Genomic DNA, 23,810 nt, shown 5'->3' with positions numbered 1-23,810 from the left:
CAACCCCCTGCTTAGGCAGGAAACCCTACAGCACTTCAGACAGATGGTTATCCAACATTTTCTTAAAAACTTCCAGTGTTGAATCATTCACAACTTCTGGTGGCAAGCTGTTCCACTGATTAACTGTTCTAACTGTCAGGAAATTTCTCCTTAGTTCCAAGTTGCTTCTCTCCTTGTTCAGTTTATTGTTCAGTTTCCACCCATTGCCTCTTGTTCTACTTTCAGGCGCTTTGGAGAATAGCTTGACTCCCTTTTCTTTGTGGCAACCCCTGAAATATCCGAACACTGCCATCATGTCTCCCCTGGTCCTTCTTTTCATTAGCCATGTCCGTCCATCATATGTTTCAGCCTCCAGTCCCCTAACCATCTTTGTTGCTCTTCTCTGCATTCTTTCTACAGTCTCAACATCCTTTTTGCATCGTGGCGACCAAAACTGAATGCAGTATTCCAAGTGTGGCCTTACCAAGGCATTATATAGATTGATGCGTTTGGATAATTTGTTACTTTCTGCCCGCCCATCCCCACTTCCATGCCTGTTGCTTTCTCTCTCTCCTTCTTAAAGGGAGTGGCTGAGCATGGTGAATGCAGATGGAACAAAAGTGGTTTTGGGAAGGAAGATAAAAGAATCATGACTATTAAGAATGGGGCAAGCAGATTTATTTATTTTTTATTTTTTATTTATTAGATTTGTATGCCGCCCCTCTCCGTAGACTCGGGGCGGCTCACAACAGCAATAGAACAATTCATAACAAATCTAATAATTTAAAAACATTTAATAAGTTAAAAACAGATGCTACAATGTGGGAGCAGGCTGAGATTAGAGCTACCACTAACTAACTCTAGATAGGCATTTGGAAAGGCAGGCGATTGCACATTTATTTATTATTTATTTATTAGATTTGTATGCCGCCCCTCTCCATAGACTCGGGGCGGCTAACAACAATAGTAAAACAACATGTATAACAAATCTAATATTTAAAATAATTTAAAAGACCCTAATTTAAAAACCAAACATACACACAAACATACCATGCATAAATTGTATAGGCCTAGGGGGGAAGGGAATATTTCAGTTCCCCCATGCTTGACGACAGAGGTGGAATTTAAGGAGCTTACGAAAGGCGAGGAGGGTGGGGGCAATTCTGATCTCTGGGGGGAGTTGGTTCCAGAGGGTCGGGGCCGCCACAGAGAAGGCTCTTCCCCTGGGTCCCGCCAAACAATATTGTTTAGTTGATGGGACCCGAAGAAGGCCAACTCTGTGGGACCTAACTGGTCACTGGGTTTCGTGTGGCAGAAGGCGGTCCCGGAGATATTCTGGTCCGATGCCATGAAGGGCTTTATAGGTCATAACCAACACTTTGAATTGTGACCAGAAACTGATCGGCAACCAATGCAGACTGCGGAGTGTTGGTGTAACATGGGCATATTTGGGGAAGCCCATGATTGCTCTCGCAGTTGCATTCTGCACAATCTGAAGTTTCCGAACACTTTTCAAAGGTAGCCCCATGTAGAGAGTGTTACAGTAGTTGAGCCTCGAAGTGATGAGGGCATAAATGACTGTGAGCAGTGACTCCCGGTCCAAGTAGGGTCGCAACTGGTGCACCAGGCGAACCTGGGCAAACGCTCTCCTCGCCACAGCTGAAAGATTTGCTTTAAGAGTGTGTGGGGTGGTCACTTACCTCTGAAAATCATTTTTTTTATGGGGTGGTGGTGCTTCCTGATATTGCTGAGTTGCAGGAAATGGGGGACAATAGTCTGGATGACAGTGGCTGTATTGAATAACCTGGAGGCTTAGCTCTTGGGAGAAAGTGCACTGCAGGAATAGCAATGGGTTCAGATAGTAAGTAAGGGGGATGCCAGACTATTAGGAGAGATAACTCTCAGCAGAAGATCATTTCCTCCTATCTTCTGCTAACAGTTATTTTTCCTAATAGCCTGACATCCCCATTTTAAGAGACTGGATTTTTTAAGAGACCGGAGTGTGTTGCGCCAGGGAAGAATGATGGCTCTGTGCATCAAAACAACAGAGGATGGGTGGGAGATGCAAGAACCTGAAAGGATTAGACTCCTGGTGGGAAGATTTCATCATAATGCCTGCCTTTGGGGCATATTATCTCAGAAACTGCAGAAGGCACCCTGGGCTCCGGTATTTTCGAATTAAATACCAACCTCAGAGATCAACAAGTAGACAGAGGAGATGGGCACAGCACTCTCTCCCATTTAAAATAAAATAAAATGAGACAATACCAGAATGAAAGGATGCTTTTCCCTTTTCAGTGGCACAATATTGTCATTTACGAACAATTAGGGATCAGCAACTTGGTTGTTAAGCAAAGTGGCCCTTAAGTGCAAAAGTGACTGACTGCACTTATGGTCTTACTTTAGTTCCTTTGCTTTATAGAATCTGTGAAGGTCAGAAATGTGATGATAGATCACAAAGTCATTTTTTTCATCACCTTTGTAACTTAACTGAACATCTGTCTGAGATAGATATTACAATAAATGACGACTGCCTGTAGTCTGAAGAAGTTACCTTCTTTCTATATTTGAAAATCTATTCCGTTGTTCAAAGTCTCAGCTATTTTAGACCTTATCTCTGCTCATCTGCTTAACTTCTAAGATTAGATAAACTGATTTATGTACATGCAAATTGCAATTTGATAGCACGACTTGAAAAAAAATGTAAACACTTTGGAGTCATGAATACCTTTGTGAAAGTATTCTCTGCTTAATATGCATTAAAAACATCTCTTTTTACATATTAAAATAAATAAACAAATGGAGTATAGAAGCAGGACACAAATTAAACTTAAGTATTTTGCCGAGCGGATCGAATGCTTAACGTTGCTCCCAATTCTCACACCATAGAATAAATGTCATAAATGAAAACAGAATAATGGAGATGGAAGAAAGTAAGTCAAATTCTCTTCCAATCAAGCTTTAATTGCCATATAATTCCAACAGTCACAAATTTTTGCAAGGTCTCCTTCCCCTGCCCCACTGTCATCCTGAAACAATGCTGCTGATTGACTTCGAGATGTCTAAAAGGGGAATGAGAGCATTTGATAAGAGCCCTCTCCTCCACCTCCGTAAAGCCACCTTTATGACCCATTTAAAAAGGAGGTCCAAGTCAGATATTGTTTGAGTGAGAGCCACCCTGTGTATTATTGAGAAGCCTTGGGGGCAGGTTGCAGTCAAAACCATCTTGGCTAGAGGCAAGGAAAACCAAAGATCACTGTTACATCGCACGTTGAGCAGTAAAAGTTGAGCCTGAACTGAGTTCAGCACTTTATTCCATAGATGTCAGCTCTGTTTCCATTGATTCATTCTTTTTCTTAAACGTTAGTTCAATTCTTTTTTCTTTTCTATCCAACTATATAATTTCCCCCAAAGTGTGTAGTAGTCTTTATTTTGTTTATTCTGTACTTCGTATGTTAATTTTCTTAATTTAGCACAATCTAGCATTTTCCTAATCACCATTTCTTCATTTGGTATATTTTCCTTTTTCCAAGTTTGTGCAAACACCAACCTTGCTGATGTTAATATATGCATTATCAAATAGTAATCTTCCTTACTATGCTGTCTTCTAATTATTCCCAAAAGATACATTTCTGGTTTCATTTCCAATTGATAATTTAACATTTCTTTCAACCAGTTTTGAATCCTAGACCAAAATTTTTCTGCTTCCAGACTTTATTTCTCTCTCTCTCATTCATTCATTCATTCATTCATTCATTCATTCATTCATTCATTCATTCAATTTAATTTATGCCACCCTTCTCCTTAGTCTCAGTGGGGGCTTACAACATGTTAGCAACAACACTTTTTTAACAGAGCCAGCATATTGCCCCCACAATCCGGGTCCTCATTTTACCCACCTCGGAAGGATGGAAGGCTGAGTCAAACTTGAGCCGGTGATGAGATTTGAACTGCTGACCCCCAGATCTAGCAGTCAGCTTCAGTGGCCTGCAGTATTGCACTCTACCTGCTGCGCCACCCCAGCTGCCAAAGTTTGAAAGAGAGTGCTTCTCTCGATTGCTTAGATTAGAAAGTGTTATCATATAGATTGGGCAAGTGGGATTCAGGGTTGATGTATAAATGATGGCAATTTTCTTCCAAAGGTACCAAAGTTGAACCGAAGGACTTGCCTTTACGGAGGCCCTAAAGTAGAATCAGAGCGTGCCTTTCCCAAGAAAGGCATTTGGGTAGATGGCTAGGCCCTCCCCCAATTCCTTGGCTGCCTGCAAACCCACTGCCAGCCTTGAAGTGCCTGGAAGCCTTGTGAAATGCCTCTGCAGAAAGCTCCCCGTTGGCTACTCCTTCCCCTCTTCTTCCTGTCTCGTATTCCTGCTGCATAGCCTCTGGGCTGACATTACAGTGCAGGGTGGGGATTTATCAGACAGCGCACAATACCAATCAGGTGATTCATCTTCACCATCTAGCCCAGGAAGGGCAAAGCAGGCAGCCTGAGCTGCTTAGAAGAGGTACTTGCTTCTCCCTCCATTTTCATCATTTATATATCAACCCCGAATCCCGCTCGCCTGTTCTGTGATCACACTTTCTAACCAATCGAGAGAAGCACTCTCTTTCAAACACTGGCAGCCCAATATTTTATTGCTAAGTTCGAGAGAAGGAACGCTTCAAACACTTCAGAAGGAATGGCACTCTTGCAAATCTGTGCCAAGGCTTTACTTATCCGTGGAAGGAAGATCCCTTCCAACATAATTTGCTAACTTGTTGTCCCCACTTCTCACCTCCTGCTTATTTTAAAAGGAGGCTCTTTTCAGCGTCATCCTAGTCCGGTGATGGCGAACCTATGGCACGGGTGCCACACGGGGCACATGGAGCCATATCTGGCTGCCAATCGGTTTCCAGTCACAATTCAAAGTGTTGGTAATGACCTTTAAAGCCCTATATGGCATTGGGCCAGAATACATCCGGAACCGCCTTCTACCGCATGAATCCCAGTGGCCGATAAGGTCCCACAGAGTTGGCTTTCTCCGGGTCCCGTCGACCAAACAATGCCGTTTGGCAGGCCCCAGGGGAAGAGCCTTCTCTGTGGCGGCCCCGGCCCTCTGGAACCAACTCCCCCCAGAGATTAGAACGGCCCCCACCCTCCTTGTCTTTTGCAAATTACTTAAGACCCACCTTTGTCACCAGGCATGAGGGAGTTAAGTTATCCTTTCCCCCTAGGCTACTACAAGTTATGCATGCTATGTTTGTGTGTATGTTTGGTTTTTTATAATAAGGGTTTTTTAGTTGTTTTTATTAATTGGATTGTTCATGTTGTTTTACCACTGTTGTTAGCCGCCCTGAGTCTGCGGAGAGGGGCGGCATACAAATCCAATAAATAATAATAATAATAATAATAATAATAATAATAATAATAATAATAATAATAATATCTGCTGGCACACGAGCCGTTGCCCTAGCTCAACTCCAGTGTGCATTTGTGTGCTGGTGAGCTGATTTTTGGCTCAGAAGCTCTGGAAGGGCGTTTTTACCTTCTAGAGAAGTCTTTCGAGCCTGGGGAAGGTGAAACATGAGCCTATTGGACCCACCAGAAGTTGGGAAACAGGCCATTTCTGGCCTCCAAAAAGCTTCTGGGGGGTGAGAGAATCTGTTTTCGCCCTCCCCAGGCATTGAATTATGGGTGTGGGCACTCGCACATGCGTGATAGCGTACACCCACACTCTTTCGGCACACAAGGAAAAAAAGGTTCACCATCCCTGCCCTCGTCCCTAGCCGCGTTCTGAAGTGCAATAAATTGCAGGGCAGACTTGGAGATACCCTGAGAGCCTCGATACAACAAACATGTTAAATCTTCCCAGGTGTCAGTAATAATCTTTGGAATGTGCAACAAAAACAAGAGGCTTCCAGCAGGAGGGATGGGTTCCTGCTGGTTCAGACTGGATCTCCCGAACTGGTAGCAACCCACTGGTGATGTCACAATGGTAGTCACGGATCTGGCTTAGTTGGTGCTGGTCTGTGTGTGCCGCCATCTTTCTTTTGGATATTTATTCCAAATTTTTTCCTGTTTGGAATTTTTTTCCCTCTGCTGTTGCTCCTTGAAAAAGGGCCCTCTAACCCCGGGTCTATTCCTTTGTCCGAAGCACCGCTGATCAGCTCCTCAGCTGTGGTTTTGGGCTGCTTGTAGCCACTGAGCATGCACAGAAGCAGAATTGCCTAAGGGAAATGTGTGCGAGTGTAACATCGGAATGTGAACCGGTGGCAAAGGTAAGTGGAACCCACCCCTGTCCACCATAATCATGTTAGCAAACCAGTGAGTTCTGTGGCACCTTAAAAACTAAGGATTCTAGCACAGATTTTCAGGGTCCAAACCAGTCATCAAATGTATTTCGTCTCAAAATGCACAATCCTATGTGCCAAAGCCATTATTATAGAAAATACATAGAAAAACAGGAGCTATTTTAAATGATGTGATTGCCATTGTCTTATTTTGGTCTTCATGGACTTTACAGATGACCATGCTTGCCATGTGGACCTGTAAGTTAACATTTCATGAATCTGGCATTGTAGCCTGTTATCCACAACGTTAGTGGTGCTTTAAAGTCTCATCGTGTTTTTCCTGCAGCAGATTAAGGGGTTTACTCCCCTGAAAAACAATTTACAAACATGGTGACTAACTCCACACGCCAATCAGTTCACAAGTCTCTGCATGTGGAAATCGCAAGTGTAACATCCCAGCTGGGAAAGGCTCATTTGAATTCCCATCAAACATTTGCGGCTCTTTCCAATGGAGCTCAGCCCAGGAGCTTAAAAGAGAGAAGAGATTACAGGCATAGCTTTATTTCAAGACAGACTCCTGTCCAGTCCATTCTGCAACGACAACATCTCAAAGGTGCACAAAGAAGAAACGGTGACCTAAACATCTGGAGAGAACTCCTCACAAATCCACCCCATGGTTCTACTTCAGATACACACATGCACGTAACTGTCTTGGATTTGTGTTTATTTTAATAAAATAAGTTACCAACCACAGAATTTGCACTCAGTGCTTGTGGCACTTGTTCCAGAGATAGCTCTGTACCCCCCAACCCGTCAATCTCGTTTTAGAAACATTTCTTTCAACGAACGTTGCATTTTATTTCATTGTTCTCCCCCGAAACAACAAAGGTGTGCTCTATGGCACTTTAACTGGAATGGAGCAAATTTGGCCTAGGTTAACAGGTATTTGTTAGTATTCCCTTAACCCCTGAATGTTCCCTGTCGGATTGAAAGGGCATTAATTTGAAAGGGGGTGTGGTGGGAATGACAGCTGTTTCCTGAGGAACTCATAGAATTGAGAAGCGTGCCTTGAAGGTGTCAATGCTTAGAAACAGCCAGAGACAACTTCAAGGTCTCCAGCAAGATTATATGATATCATACAGGTCTTGGTGTTTTGGAAATGTCAGACCAATGTCTGTACAATAGGACCCCGTGGAATCAAGGGCTCGCGTAACAGGCCAGAAAGGAAGTGATGGGAGGCGTCAAACATTGACATCTACCAATTCCCTCAAACTCTGCCTTGTGTTAATGCAAGGATCCATCCCTCGCGCTGCAGAGGCAAACAATGGAACTTTTGCTGGATCAGTCAAGACGCAGCTATCACTTGCACACACTGACCCACTCTGTGAGTCGACACTCCTCACAAGCTACGAAACAACACCAGTGGAATTTACAGTTGCATCGCTCGCTGCGTGTTTGCCGCAGGATATTATGTCCCCGTCCACAGCACAAGCTTTCACAGTTGTCCATGCCTGGGCTGGTCTTGTTGCACAAGCGTCCTTGGGTGCCCACAGAGTCCAGCTTTGGTTCCCTCTCGCAGAAGTCAGGTGACTTCTCAAAGTAGATCAGGTCACCGGTGCCACCGCGACGCCGGAGGCGGGCCTGGCTCACATCCATCTGCCCGGTGTTCCTGTTGTGGGGCCGAATCAGCGTTGCCCCGTGGAAGCGATCCTTGAGCACTGAACCCACCATCCTGAAATCAGGAGTCACCTGCCAACATGTCTTCAGCTGGCAACTTCCGGAAGTTCCATGACACTTACATTTCCGCTTCATGTTCTCCATCACCACCTGTCAGGAGAAGAAGAACACAGCAGTCAGAAGAAATCAAGAACCACGCAGAAGGACTGAGCTCCATCCGGTTCAATTCTATGTCCAGCTGGCTTTGGAACCTGGTCCCCATCTCTTGGAGAAAACGTGTGCTTCTGGCACAAGAGCACCAGTTTAGCACCCTGCTAAGCAAATAATTCCCTCAACACTGTCAAACTATTTACTAAGCCTGCACTGCTATTACTAGTAGTTTTTTCTCATCATTCCTATCACCCATTTCCTCCCACTTCAGACTGTATGACTGTAACTTTGTTGCTTGTATCCTTAGGATTTTTATTAATATTGTTTCCTGATTGCCTATGACAAACATTAAATGTTGTACATTATTATTATTATTATTATTATTATTATTATTATTATTATTATTAATTAGATTTGTATGCTGCCCCTCTCCGAAGACAAATGTATCTTTTTTTTTATGTACACTGAGAGCATATGCACCAAAGACAAATTCCGTGTGTGTCCAATCCACTTGGCTAATAAAGAATTCAATTCTATTCTATTCTATTCCATTCCATTCCATTCCATTCTACTCTACTCTACATTCTATTTTCCAGTTTGGTGTAGTGGAGGCTTGGAGACTGGGAATTCTAACTCCACCTTAGGCCCAAAGCTATCTGGGTTACCTTGGGTCAATCTCTCTCTCTTTCTGTCTCAGCCCTTGATGGTAAGCCACTTTTGAAATATTGACAGGAAAATTACAGCGACTTGTCCAGGTGTCACCAGGAGTCAAGCCTGACTTGAAAACACAAACAAACTGTCACAACTCCTCTATATACGGTTTATGAAACCCAGTGTCACCACTTCCAAGTAGCACCTGAGAAATAAATCAAGTCCCAGTCTAATTCTCTCAACCAGGGCTCAATTTATTAACAGAACCATGTTGGTTACACCATAGCCATTCCGATTCTGAATACTTCCCAGAATCCCACCTAGGTTAAGGTTCATCTTACATCCCCCACACCCACAAGTTCATCACGAGAGCCAGTCCGTGTGCAGGGGTTTATCAACTTCCTCTTCTCTTCAGTGAGGCAGAACAAACAGTGACCTTGGCTCAGAGAAAGGAATCTTTGATTGTGTCTAGTAATTTTCCCACTGACTACCCCTCCCAACCTCGCTTATGCTGTATTACTGTGGCAGGCCGAAATCTCTAATTCCACATGATGGCTTCGGCCTGATACCCAATCAAGCTGTTACGTAAGAGATTAGTTGTACTGACTGTGTTCCCATGATCAACTTAACCATCTTTCCAGATGTGCCTGACATCTTGAAACAAAGGCTAACTGTTATGTTCGCAAGTTGTTAAAATAAATGTGATCGCTGATTGGAGCAGGCGCGACCAATGAGAGGCCCGCAAGCGCAACCAATGGGAAGCCGAGGCGCGACCAATAAGGAACCTCCAGGCGCAACCAATAGGAAGCCTCGGCGCGAAGCCTGAAACATTGTCACCAATCCCCAGCTCTGGTAACAAAGTATAAAAGGTGTGGCTTTGGCCGCTTTTCCTTTAAGTCACTACCTGCCTGCGAGCTGGTCACTTTAATGTTCCTGATTGCTAAATAAAGAGCTGTTACCCTCTTCCTCGGCCTCCAGCCTCTGATTTAACAGTGGCGACGAGGGGTTCGAGCACCACGCTGGCTATAGGCTCAAAGAGCATTCTAGACTAAAAAGGCATAGATGGATGGTGAAGGCGAGCCTTCCAGATAGCCACGGGGAGCATTAAGAGGTGAAGAGAGTTTATGCAATGCTCCCAACTACAGGTAAAAACATGCGTCGAGAGATTCCAAGACTGCAGATCGTTTGGGGTTATCATTTACAGACTTGCAGGATGAGTTGAAGTTGTTATTTCAACAAGAATGTGTCATCACCTTATATTTAGAGCAAAATTCAAAGAATGGGATTTTAAATAGCTTTAAATAATAAGCTAAAGACAACATTCTTCTCCTCCATCTCCTTGTTGCGGAGTCTGGCCACAAGGCATTCCATGAAGGTTTGCTCCTGCAACTAACGTAGGTAAACGGTGCAAACATTGGCTTGCAGGATTTGTCCAGAGGAGAGTCAATTGGACAGAAATTAAACCTACTATCTGAATAACGGTATCCTATGCGCACACACACACACACACACACACACACACACACACACTGTCCATCCCATCTAGAAGACCCATCCCCGCACCTCGGATATTAACACCCTTGAAAATGTCCAAAGATACTTCACCAGAAGAGCCCTTCACTCCTCCACTCGAAACAGAATACCCTACGAGACTAGACTTACAATCCTGGGTCTAGAAAGCTTAGAACTGCGACGCCTTAAACATGATCTAAGCATAGCCCAAAAGATCATATGCTGCAACGTCCCGCCTGTCAATGACTACTTCAGCTTCAACCACAACAACACAAGAGCACACAACAGATTCAAACCTAATATTATCCACTCCATACTTGACTGTAAAAAATACAACTTTAGTAATCAAGTTGTTGAAGCGTGGAACTCATTACCTGACTCCATAGTGTCATCCCCTAACCCCCAACATTTTACCCTTAGACTATCCAGATTCCTAAGAGGTCAGTAAGGGGCGTGCATAGGTGCACTAGCGTGCCTTCCATCCCCTGTCCTATTGTCTCTCCTATATCTCCTATATCTTTTCTTCTAAGCCTATATCCTTTCTCTATTCTTTCATTGATATTTTGTATTCCTATATCTTCTCTTCTTTCTCTGATATATTTTACTACGAGTATATCCTCTATAACCTTCATTGTGTATTGGACAAAATAGATAGATAGATAGATAGATAGATAGATAGATAGATAGATAGATAGATAGATAGATGATAGATAGATAGATAGATAGATAGATAGATAGACAAAAAGAAAGAAAGAAAGAAAGAAAGAAAGAAAGAAAGAAAGAAAGAAAGAAAGAAAGAAAGAAAGAAAGAAAGAAAGAAAGAAAGAAAAGTACACGTGTGGACTGAACCCTTCACCTTTTGTGGCTAAGACTTCCAAGCTTTCCAACCAATGAACAGAAATCCATCAGAGCTCCCACGGTTAGAAACCACAGACCCCCCCCCCCAAAAAAAAACCCTTATTCAACATTTCAAGCAAAGGATGGGGATAACAGCCATGCCACCATTTAAAATGTGCCAGAAAGTTTGAGCAAGTTTAAGACGGCAGTCCCAGTGAGTCAGCTGAGCACTAGATTAGACTGGCAATCACTCTGATTTAGTAAAGCAAGGAGGGTGCCCTGTGCCCATAGTTGTGGGCATGTCCTATGGCAGTGATGGCGAACCTATGACACAGGTGCCACAGGTGGCACGTGGAACCATATCTGCTGGCATGCGAGCCTTTGCCCTAGCTCAGGTCCAATGTGCACGTGTGTGTGCCAGCCAGCTGATTTTTGGCTCACACAGAGGTTCTGGGAGGCTGTTTTTGACTTTCAGAGAGCCTCCAGGGGGGTATGGGAGAGAGTGTTTTTACCCTCCCTGGCTACAGGGAAGCCTTTGGAGCCTGGGGAGGGTGAAACACAAGCCTACTGGGCCATGGGACAAGGTAAGAGGATATATGGTTAGTAGAATTTGAGACCAAGCTACAAGGAATAAATTGGAATCACTTTATAATATGTAAATGGATATATTGATCTTGAGTTAAAATGATATTTGTAAAATATGCCCCCATTTTGGTGGAGGGGTGCGAATGTTGTCTGGTGGTGGGCACAAATCACTGAGCACTTGTTGTATGTTGTGCGGGTGTTTTATATTTAAAATTTAAAAATAAATTTCAAAAAAAAAAAATTAAAAACTTCTGGGCCCACCAGAATTTGGGAAACAGGCCGTTTCAAGCCTCCAGAGAGCCTCCGGGGGGCAGAGGAAGCTGTTTTCACCCTCTCCAGGCATTGAATTATGGGTGTGGGCACTCACACATGCACGATAGCACACACGCATGCTCTTTCGGCACCCGAAGAAAAAAAGGTTCGCCATCACTGTCCTATGGCATCACATGGAGGCCACAGTTGCATTCATCATGATGTACATGTACCAGTTAAAACTCCCTCGTACCTTGGGAGAGGCAAAAAGGGCCAAGGAGGCACAGGAAAAATCAGCCCGCAAAGGACTCCGATGCCACCTCCCTGCCCATCAGTAGCTCTGATGCCTCTACACTCTGCAACCCGATCCAGCCATCGCAACTCCCCCCCCTCGCAACCCCCACCTAGGCAGCAAGACAGGACCATCCCCTGCAGTGCCGAGAACACTGTAATAAGGGAAATTAGTACCAAATTACAGAGCACTAATAGGCTGGAGCCATTATCCCCTCTGCATCCCACCTAGTGGTTTCTAAACCATTTCCTGTGTGTGTTCCAAAGGGATGGCCGGCCTGCCGAGGGTCCAAGGCCTGCGAGAGGCAGAACTCTTCAGGCCAAAGCTTCTCTCAAAGGAGAAAGTAGGCCAACGTCATTCATCCAGGAGGATTACCTAAATGTTTAGGTAAAGGATAATGCACGAGCAAAACAACAACGACAAAACCCCTGGGTGGTTATAAGGGAGACAACCAAAGTTGAGCACCTGACTTCTTCTCCCTCCAAAGCTGTCTCCACCCCATCACCCCCACCCCACCCCTGCTCATGTGCTCCTGATTATGCCCTCTTTAAAGTGGAGCTGTTCAAAGGGCATCTAATCCCAAAGAACAGCTGTCCCAGGCAAATCCTCCTCTGTGTTTACTTGGATGAAAAGCCTACCAAGTTCAATGGAGCTTACTTCCAAGTAAGTGGATATACAGAACGGCAGCTGTAATGAAAGCCAAACAAAGCCAAGCGGTCTCTTTAGCTACACCATAATTGTATCAGGCAGAGAGAACCATCCATAGGGAAGCCTTGAAAAATTGGGTCCCTGAAGGGGATGAAGCTTATAGTCTTCTCCTCTTTAACTAGCAAGAGAGCTCGGGTGAGTTCTTCCTGGTTTGTACCAGATATCCCGAACCAATAGCGACCTGCTAGTGACATCACTGAACTGGATCGATTGGTGCCGGTTGGTGGGCACCCCCATCTTTTATTCGGATTTTTAAATGAATTTATTTTACTGTTTTGAAGGCTTTTCCAGTTCCGCTGCTTGTAAAAGGGATCTCTCTCCCTACTGTCCCCAGGTTTAAACTGACCTTTATTCCTTTGCCCGAAGCACAGTAAAATCAGCTCCACAGCCGGGTGGCGCAGTGGTTAGAGTGCAGCGCTGCAGGCTATTTCAGCTAACTGCTAGCTGCAGAACCTCAAACAAAAAGGATGGCGGTCACAGGCCACTGGATCGCTCCATGTTACAAAAGGAAGGCAACGAAATTGCAGGCTTACATACGCCAGCCTTTTCCAAAGCCGGGGTGGTGCAGTGGTTAGAGTGCAGCACTGCAGGCTACTTCAGCTAACTGTTAGCTGCAGTCCAGCAGTTCAAATCTCACCACCGGCTCAAGGCTGACTCAGCCTTCCATCCTTCCAAGGTGGGTAAAATGAGGACCCAGATTGTGGGGGCAATAGGCTGGCTCTGTTGAAAAAGTGCTGTTGCTAACATGTTGTAAGCCCCCACTGAGACTAAGGTGAAGGGCGGCATAAATTGAATTGAATTGAATGAATGAATGAATGAATGAATGAATGAATGAATGAATGAATGAATGAATGAATGAATGAAATGAGGATCCAGATTGTTTGTGGCAATATGCTGATTCTGTAAAACGCTTAGAGAGGGCTGTAAAACCACTAGGAAGCGGTACATATGTCTAAATCCTATGCTGTGTTTCAGATCGATTCTAGTTATTGAGCATGTGCAGAAGCCAAATTGCACCAGGGAACACACACATGTCTGCGTGCATCGCAATGCGAACCGGTGGCAATAGTAAGTGGAACCCATTCCTGCATGGGACGCATATGCCCATGGAAAGGAAACCCACCCTTCTGGGATGAACATGGGTGAAACCTAGAATTAAAGTAGCAAGAAATGACTGGTCCCAAATCTGTTATAAGAAATGTCCTTTTCATGTCTATTTGTAACACAATGACTGATTTATTCAGTTTGCCCTTGTTATAAGCAGGCATTATGTATCTCTTTCCTTAATATATAAGAGCCTCTGTTCAAATTCAAGAAGGCCATCCACAGAACACCCTCCTTGTGAACCCCTTGGTGCAGTGAAGGGCTACCAAAATTGTTACTACCACACTGTGGGCGTGGCTTATGCAGGACGCCCTGCATTTTCTTCCAACGTCTTTCAGTGCAAATTGGGTGCTCTGGGGTGGAGCTCCATTTTCTCTACCCCACTGCATTTCCCCCTATCCGGGTGGTAGCCCAGCCCTGCCTTCGTGTCTATGGCTACTTCCACGGGATAGCCTGTGGAAGCTGTGACTCTGAAATGCTGCCACTGAACTTCTGGATGGAAGCTGCCATTTTAATTCTCACAATGTTCCACTGAAGCATTATCTGAGGGCAACTCCAACCACTCAATCCAACATCATAGTGCAGGGGTGTCAAACTCACAGCCCGAAAGCTGGATGTGTCACACGCTGGCCAATGCCCACCCCTGGTTTAGAAAAGGTGGGGGGAAGTCCCAATATGTCATGTGACAACATGAGTTTGATACCCCTGTCATAGGGGGTCACGACACAATGGCATGAATGGGGCAACTGATCATACAGGCCACTTGCTGATCATCACCAAAGACCTTTCTTCCGTAAACTCCTTAAAACCCACCTTTGCCGTCAGGCATGGGGGAACTGAAACATCTTCCCCTGGGCATGTTTAATTTATATATGGTATGCTTGTGTGTATGTCTGTTAGTATATGGGGTCTTTTTAAAATCTTTAATATTTTAAATTGTCAGATTATTTATGATTTGTTTCCACGTGTTGTGAGCCGCCCCGAGTCTTCGGAGAGGGGCGGCATACAAATCTAAGTAATAAAATAATAATAATAATAATAATAATAATAATAATAATAATAATAATAATAATAATTTAAAAAAAAGAGCTTTGGGGGCAATAGCTTTATACAACCTGGCACTTATTGTTCTGATGGTGGGCTAAGTTTACTACCTTCCTAACATATATACACTGCTCAAAAAAATAAAGGGACTACTCAAATAACACATCCTAGATCTGAATGAATGGAATATTCTCATTGAATACTGTACAAAATTGAATGTGCTGGCAACAAGTGAAATTGATTGTCCATCAGTGTTGCTTCCTAAGTGGACAGTTTGATTTCACAGAAGTTTGATTTACTTGGAGTTATATTGTGTTGTTTAAATGTTCTCTTTATTTTTGAGCAGTATATATAGTGTTGTATACACTATATTATATCAATACAGGTGTGCATATACCCACCTTCACCAAAGTGACCTATCAGAGGTTGAAATCTAAGATCCACTCACACAATGATGCCATCGGCTCTAGCAATAGCATTTAGACTTATATAATGCGTCATCGTGCTTTTACAGCCCTCTCTAAGGGGTTTACAGAATCAGCATATCGCCCCCAACAATCTGCATCCTCATTTTGCACACTTCAGAAGGATGGAAGGCTGAGTCAACCTTGAGCCGGTGGAGAGATCTGAACTGCTGAACTACAGCGAGCAGTTAGCTGAAGTTGCCTGCAGTGCTGCACTCTAACCAATGCACCACCCCTGGCTTTGGAAAAGGCTGGCGTATGTAAACCGGCAATTCCTTTGCCTTCCTTTTGTAACATGGAGCGATCCAATGGCCTGTGACCGCCATCCTTTTCGTCTGAGGTTCTGGCCAATCCAAACCACTTAAGACCCTTCTATTTCCTGCTTCGCAGAGGCAAAATGCGCATGTTCATTTTACTCTGTAAACCAAAGGGGTGAGAAGAATCCCTACATATTTTGACTACGATGGGGTTTACCCACATAATCCTCTGAGCGGTACCCTTCCATGGTTCCCTGTTAGCAAAATAAACTCCCATAATAAATGAGCAAATGTTCATCAGCTGCATGAAAAATCAATTTGCCACCGGTAATTATATTTATAATCCTTTGCGTATCTCCTGAATCATTCTCCCTACCGCTTCTGAGACAACCACCCTGATTATTTATCCTTCCAATTTGTACATTACAGTTGATTCAGATTTAACATCTGAATGACTTATAAAACAGTCCGCTGACAAATATCCTGAAGGACAATGCAGCCTTTCTTTCATAAAGGCAATCTGCAACCCTTCTGGGTATCTACATCCTATATTTAATCTTGGTCCGTCATCCTGCATTTCAAAACCACTGATTCTTGTACTAACCATCTTGGATTAGGTGGAACAAAGGCTCCTCTTAACAGCTACTACCCAGAGCGGTCTGACTCCGATGAATCAGCCTGAGAGCAGAAGGCAGCCTTCCTACTCAAGTCAAGAGGCCAGGAGGTCAGGTTTAGGGCAACCGTGTTTACAAGAGGAAGGCTTAACCTGTATTACAGTCATTAACCTGGATTATGTCGCCTACATCAGTACTCCAAAGGCATTTAAGTGCTAATTTCACCTTTACGCCTCAAATGGATGACATAGCGGCAAAAAATAGTGGTGGCAGTGGTAAATACACGCATCGTCTTTATTTCCTAGTTAATGAATGAATGAAGTGGGAATTGAGTGAATTTGAGCCTCCGCCAGTCAAAAGTCACCGCCTCTAGATTTAGCCACCTCTTTAAAACAAGGGCCCCCAAAACCTAGCTGTCTAAAAGAAGAACCCAAAACACAACCTGCTACCAGCTAAGCACCTTTCTCTTAAGAGATTCGTGTGCAAATGCTTTATTGTTGCTTGCGCCAGAAGTTCTTTGTTGTGAAGTTAATGGAGGGTTCTGGTGCCCTTTCATCTTTCTATCCCTCTGATCTGGCAAAGGCAGAGGGCCACGATTTCAACCCCCACAATCTGAAGGCTGGGGAAACAGACCTTCTATTAAGGGTTTGGCCATGTGCTTTGAGGTATGCTTAATCCAAAAGCTACGATGAGCTTTTCCTACTGTTCTTTTTCCATGTTTTGAAGAGCAGACAGAATCTGTTCTTCAAACATGGTAAACAATCATATTGTGTGTCCCACTCGTAAGGCTAGGAATGAAACAACCCACCAAAGAAAATTAAGGCTGGGAGATACTGGGAGCTGTAGTTCAGTAACACTGGGCGGCTTTATTTATTTGTTTGATTGTTTGTTTGTTTGTTTATCTATTTATTTGTTTGTTTGTTTGTTTGTTTGTTTGTTTGTTTATTAGATTTGTATGCCGCCCCTCTCCGTAGAATTGGGGCGGCTAACAACAATAATAATACAATGTAAACAAATCTAATATTTAAGTTAATTTAAAATACCCCAATTTAAGAAACCAATCATACATACTGACATACCATGCATAAATTTTATAAGCCTAGGGGTAAGGGAATGTCTCAATTCCCCCATGCCTGATGACAGAGGTGGGTTTTAAGGAGCTTACGAAAGGCAAGGAGGGGGGGGCAATTCTGATATCTGGGGGGAGTTGGTTCCAAAGGGTCGGGGCCACCACAGAGAAGGCTCTTCCCCTGGGTCCAGCCAAATGACATTGTTTAGTTGACGGGACCCAGAGAAGGCCAACTCTGTGGGACCTAACTGGTTGCTGGGATTCGTGCGGCAGAAGGCGGTCCCAGAGATATTCTTTAGTTTTCCTATGCCTCTTTTAATATTAAAGAGGAAATATGTTACCATACATATTTGTAGTCTTCGGAGAGGGGCGGCGAACAAGTCTTTTTTAAAAAAAAAAATTTATTTATTTTTTTATTTTTTTATTTTTTTATTTATGTATTTATGTATTTATTTATTTATTTATTTATTTATTTGTTTATTTATTATTATCATCATTATTATTATTATTATTATTGTTATTGTTATTATTGTTGTTGTTGTTGTTGTTATTATTATTATTAATTTGGGGTTTTTATCTCATTAAAATAGTATATTTTTACCTCATTAAAATCAATAGTATTTACTATTACTTTTAGTTTCTTCTCATCATTCCTATCACCCATCTCCTCCCACTTATGACTGCAATTTGTTGCTTGTATCCTTAAGATTTTTGTTAATATTGTTTCTTGGTTGCTTATTTGACCCCTATGACAATCATTAAGTGTACCTCATGATTCTTGACAAATGTATATTTGACAAATGTATCTTTTTCTTTTATGTACACAGAGAGCATATGCACCAAAGACAAACTCCTTTTGTGTCTAATCACACTTGGCCAATAAATGATAATTCTATTCTATTCCACATTTCTGAACTGCCCGTCTTCCTCAAAGAGTTTTTGACAGAAAGGTTGCATACATTTCCAGCTGTAGGAGATTTCTTGTTATCGGGACAATCCTAATTCCTTTAATTTGTGTACGCTTTTAACAACATAGGATTCTGTCATTAGGTCATCGAGGATGGTTATTATTCATGACCTTCTCTGTGGAACTCCCTCTAACGCCAACGCAGTGCACAGCAAGAGCCAAAGCAGACTGGAGCCAGCCCTATTTTAAGCAATAATAACAATTAATCCAAAATAAAATTCCATTTACCACACAAATATTTCCATCACTTTCAAGCACTTTTAATAAAATAAACTAAGCGGCTAAAGGTTGTTTTGCTTCACAAGGATCCAATATCTGTGCCAAGTATCTTTTGAGCTGAGCAGAGTTGTCAATTTTAATTTTTAGGCATAGTCTTCAAAGGCTTTTTTGAGGGGGGCATTGTTGATGGACTAATAATAATAATAATAATAATAATAATAATAATAATAATAATATATTAGATTTGTATTCCGCCTCTCTCCGAAGACTCGGGGTGGCTCACAAGAATAATAAGTGACAAATCCAATATTTAAAAAACAACTAAAAACCCGTCATTAAAACCATACAACATAGTCATACCATACATAAACTATATAAGCCTGTGGTTATCTCAATTTCCCCGTGCCTGGTGACATAGGCGGGTCTTCAGAAACTTACGAAAGGCAAGGAGGGTGGGGGCAGTTCTAATCTCCGGGGGGAGTTGATTCCAGAGGGTCGGGGCCACCACAGAGAAGGCTCTTTCCCAAGGCACTGCCAGATGACATTGTTTAGTCGACGGGACCCTGAAAAGGCCAACTCTGTGGGACATTATCGGCCACTGGGATTCATGCAGCAGAAGACGGTTCCGAAGGTATTCTGGTCCAATGCCATGTAGGGCTTTATAGGTCATAAAAATATACCTCATTAAATATATATATATGTTTGGCAAGATTAGGGAAAAGGTTGAAGGAGAAGACAACAGATAAAAGTGGATGAGCAGGACTGAGATTATCCCTAAAATAGCCCTAGAAGAGTTGTGGAGGCCATTTGAGATGCAAATAATTCATCTGTACAGTCACCATGAATTCATCCATACCAGTGGTTCTCAACCTTGCTAATGCTGTGACCCCTTAATACAGTTCCTCATGTTGTGGTGACCCCCAACCATAAGTCTAGCCCCAATTCTCCCAACAGAGCTTTAAGCTGATTGGCAGGAAGGTCAGAGGGACACCCCCACTGTAAACACCTGATTGGTCGGATTGTAAAAATATGTTCCAAGGCGCCAGAATAGAAGCTTTAGTTCCTAACACCATGGGAAATTTGTCTTTTCTCATGGTCTTAGGCAACCCATGTGAAATGGTCATTCAACCCCCAAAGGGGTCCCAACTCCCACTGATCCATACATTAAGCAAGAATAGGCATGGCTAACTCTCTCCTTTTTCCAGATGAAGCAAAGAAAAAATCAACAGGATGAAATCTTCAGAATTTAACAAGCTGTTTTGCCTTACATCATTTAATTTGTTCAATATTAAGTACTATCCTGGGAATATCCTGGGAATATTGTGGACAGCCAAGAAAACAAACCAATGGATCATTAAACAAATCTGTTCACTCAATGCTCAAATGGTTAAGCACAAGTTATCCTACTTTGGACAAATTGCATGAAGACCTAACTCTCTGGAAAAGTCCCTAATTCTGGGAAAGGTAGAAGGAAGAGGACAGGAAGGTAGATAGATTCACTTACAGGGGCAATGAGTATTATTATTATTATTATTATTATTATTATTATTATTATTATTATTTATTAGGTTTGTATGCCGCCCCTCTCCATAGACTCGGGGCGGCTCACAACAGCAATAAAACAATTCATGACAAATCTAATAATTTAAAAACATTTTTTTAAAAACCCGTTATTAAGCAGACATACATGCAGACATACCATACATAAACTGTATAGGCCCGGGGGAGATGTCTCAGTTCCCCCATGCCTGACGGCAGAGATGGGTCTTTACAAAAGGCAAGGAGGGTGGGGGAAGTTCTGATCTCTGGGGGGAGCTGGTTCCAGAGAGTCGGGGCTGCCACAGAGAAGGCTCTTCCCCTGGGACCCGCCAAACGACATTGTTTAGTCGACGGGACCCAGAGAAGGCCAACTCGGTCGCTGGGATTCGTGCGGCAGAAGGCAGTCCCGGAGATATTCTGGTCCAGTGCCATGAAGGGCTTTATAGGTCATAACCAACACTTTGAACTCCCATTTTCCAGTGTCATTTGTAACTTTGAACGGTCACTATATGAAATCGAGGACCATCTGTACAATTTCCTTAAATTATTAAAAATATTTGCCTTCTTAAGTAACCCTGCTCCATGCAGTTAATTGAGTAAATGATCTGCAAACTTCCAGGTACCATTAAAATGCTAACTATCCCTTTTAAAAAAATGAAATCAAAGATGATTCGTAAGAAAAAGCTTTTTCTGCCTTTGCACAGAGGAGACAAAAAAACACGGACAACATTTGTGTTTTTTCCTTTGCCAAACTCAGCAATTCTACTCACACCCATTTTTGCTGCAGGATATCTTTACTGAAGGAGATCTTTGGCTAGAAGGCTGGCGGTAGCCTTAAAAAGCCCTTGATGTAATCCACCTACTCAGGGTAAATCCACATAAATAAATGAAGCCAAATACTTGGTTTAGATTCTTCTCAACTGTTCACTGATAGGGATGCCATCTTTCTTATAGTCTAGTCCAGAGGTCTTCAAACTTAGCAACTTTAAGACTTGTGGACTTCAACTCCCAGAATTCTCCAGCCAGCACAGCTGGCTGGAGAATTCTGGGAGTTGAAGTCCACAAGTCTTAAAGTTGCTAAGTTTGAAGACCCCTGGTCTAGTCCTTAACTCTAAACCTAACTCAATTTAGGGATTATGAAAATGCTTCCTAATGCCCAGCAGAAATGTTTGAGGCTGTTCTTTAAATTTGTTATTCTTTGTCCCCGTTAAACAGAAAGAGCAACTGATTCAGGGGTGAAATTCATTTTTTTTCCCTACCGGTCAGTGGCGGGTTGAACTTGGAAACCGTTGCGTTGTGCCTGCATCCTCTTCATTTGGGCGTGCTCTCGCACACGCATCCCACACATGATTTTGCTTCTGCGCATTCACAATCGTGCTGAACTCTCACGAGGGGATGCTCGTGCACACACAATTTTGGTGATTTTTGCTTGTGTGCATGCACAGAAGCAAAAAAATCACTGAAATCTCACATTATTTTGTTTTTGCACACATGGAGAAAGCAAAAAAACCAACCCCAAAATCAAGAAAAAAGATGGTGAGGCCCAAGAGACCAGCACCAGAATGGTCAGGCACAAATTGCGCAATCCGTGGGTGTGGAGTGGTGGTGTGGCAGGGGAAGAATACTGCAAAATCCCCATTGGCTCCCCACTCCTGAGGGAAGGATATTGCAAAATGTCCATTCCCACCCCATTCTGGGGCCAGTTGGTTTATTTGCTAGTTCTCTGAACTACTCAAAATTTCCGCTACCGGTTCTCCAGAACCTGTCAGGACTAGTGTTGGACAAACTGAACTTGCATAATTGGGGCCTGTGCCGAACTTGGCCGGGTTCGGTATACCAAACCCGGTCCTGGTCTTTTCCAGAAGTCTATGTTCAGGTTCGGCGTTCAATCGAACACTGCGATACTATTGCAGCGGTGGTGGTGATGGTGGTGGTGAGGCACTCTGCACATGCCGGAAATAAGCAATGTATAATTTTCAGATTGCAAGACGTATTTTACAAGGGTCACAGGATATGATGATGCTACAGGTAGTCCTCAGGATTACCTCAGGATCAACGATCACAGGATATGATGATGCTACAGGTAGTCCTCAGCTTACAACCATTAATCAAGCCACCCCAAGCCTCCTCCATTCCCTGAGGCATCCTATGCTGCAGAATGGGGAGGGCAATGGGGAGACCTGGGATTGCATGGGTGCCTTGCTTAAAAAGAACACAATGACTGTAATTCTGGCTCAATTATGATTGTAAGTCAAGAACTACCTATATATTCAACTCTATCCATTAGGCATTCTGTCAACTGGAGCCTCAACTATAGGTTTACATAGAGATTCATCTGCTTATTGTACACACTTTTACGAACAGATATGCTCCCCTGCCAATTTCAATACTGCAGCGTTGAAGAGGGGAACATTTGAACCATGTGTCTAATTTTCTGAATATGTGTTTAAAATGCTCCCCTCAGCATCTTCAGCACCACAATGCTTAAAACAGAAGTGGCCCATGGTACCATGAACAACTTTATGCAGCTAAATAAACAAATAAACAAAACGAATGTTCACCGACTGCATCAAACTCTTCTGTACAAGGATTATGTTGTCATCCTTCTTCTAGATCCATTAACAGAGCTGACATTCCCCTTCAAACATTAAATCTTCGTTAAAGGAATGTATAGCAGCAAATGCCTATTTTGTGGTTTCACAGCTGTAAAAGTACTTAAATTCAACTGCTATAATAAGCAAGTTAGATATTGTTCTAATTTTATCTGATCGCTTGGATTTGCATTCTGCAAGACTGCATACACGCGTGGACCGTGCCCTGTTTAACTGCCAGGGAGATCTGGTACCTATAAATATCAAGCAACTATAATGCATGGGGAAAACTTTAATGTCTCTGAGACCAATTCATCTCACAGGTGTCCTCTTTGCTAGAAATTCTACTGAAAGCATCATTATGTCTGAGAAGGCTGTATTTCATTTCTTCAATGTTTTAAGTAATACAGCTTAAACAAAATACGCTGAGTTAATCTAGCTTTTCTATTTATCTTCTGTATGGTGATGGGCTTATAATCTTCTGCGGTGTAACAAATGGCTTGCAAAACGTTTTCATCATATTATGAGAAATCCCAGGGTATCAGTTGTCTTATTCAATCACAGAATTACTACAGAAGAAATATTAAAGGGGTAGAGCATGTTTCCTACACCCTGCACTGTCCAGACTAACAACTTTTCATACTTTGTCTAAAATAAGAACGTTGATGGCTATATAATCGCTTGAGATGTTCCTTCCTTTGTCCCACTGTATTTAATGCAACACATTCCAATTTGGACTTAGTGTCATGGAATACTCTGAAGGATAATACAGTATACTTTAAAATGATAAGGCAAAGGCAAGCAACCTAATCCAGTGACACTTTTGAGATACTTCCTCTATTATCAGGCATTTTCTCTGGCTTAAGGGAATTCCCCATTCTTTTTAAGACAGTGACAAGTCTATGCACCCACACCCATATTCAGGCTGCAGGATGCTAAAAATAAGAGCATCAGATATGCATCAATTAGACACTGAGCAATTTTTGCCAGTCTTTCACTGAAAATCTTCATTGCCATATTTCCCCTAAG

The 23,810-nt window shown here is 42.8% G+C and overlaps 1 protein-coding gene across 3 annotated transcripts in view; it reads right to left on the bottom strand.

Annotated features, from left to right (window-relative positions):
- Positions 1-6,794: 6,794 nt before the first annotated feature.
- WNT10A (Wnt family member 10A) overlaps positions 6,795-23,810 on the bottom strand; it is a 90,446-nt gene continuing 73,430 nt past the window's right edge. For all 3 annotated transcript variants that reach the window (XM_070729054.1, XM_070729047.1, XM_070729066.1), the window contains exon 4: positions 6,795-8,076. In XM_070729054.1, the coding sequence (XP_070585155.1) occupies positions 7,609-8,076 (468 nt within the window). In that variant the 3' untranslated portion in view covers positions 6,795-7,608. The remainder of the gene's footprint in view (positions 8,077-23,810) is intronic.

This window comes from Erythrolamprus reginae, chromosome 1 (assembly GCF_031021105.1).
Source record: "Erythrolamprus reginae isolate rEryReg1 chromosome 1, rEryReg1.hap1, whole genome shotgun sequence".
In the NCBI taxonomy this organism is placed as follows: domain Eukaryota; kingdom Metazoa; phylum Chordata; class Lepidosauria; order Squamata; family Dipsadidae; genus Erythrolamprus; species Erythrolamprus reginae.
The sequence above is the reverse complement of the archived record's forward strand: the minus strand, read 5'-3'. Positions and strand labels throughout refer to the sequence as shown.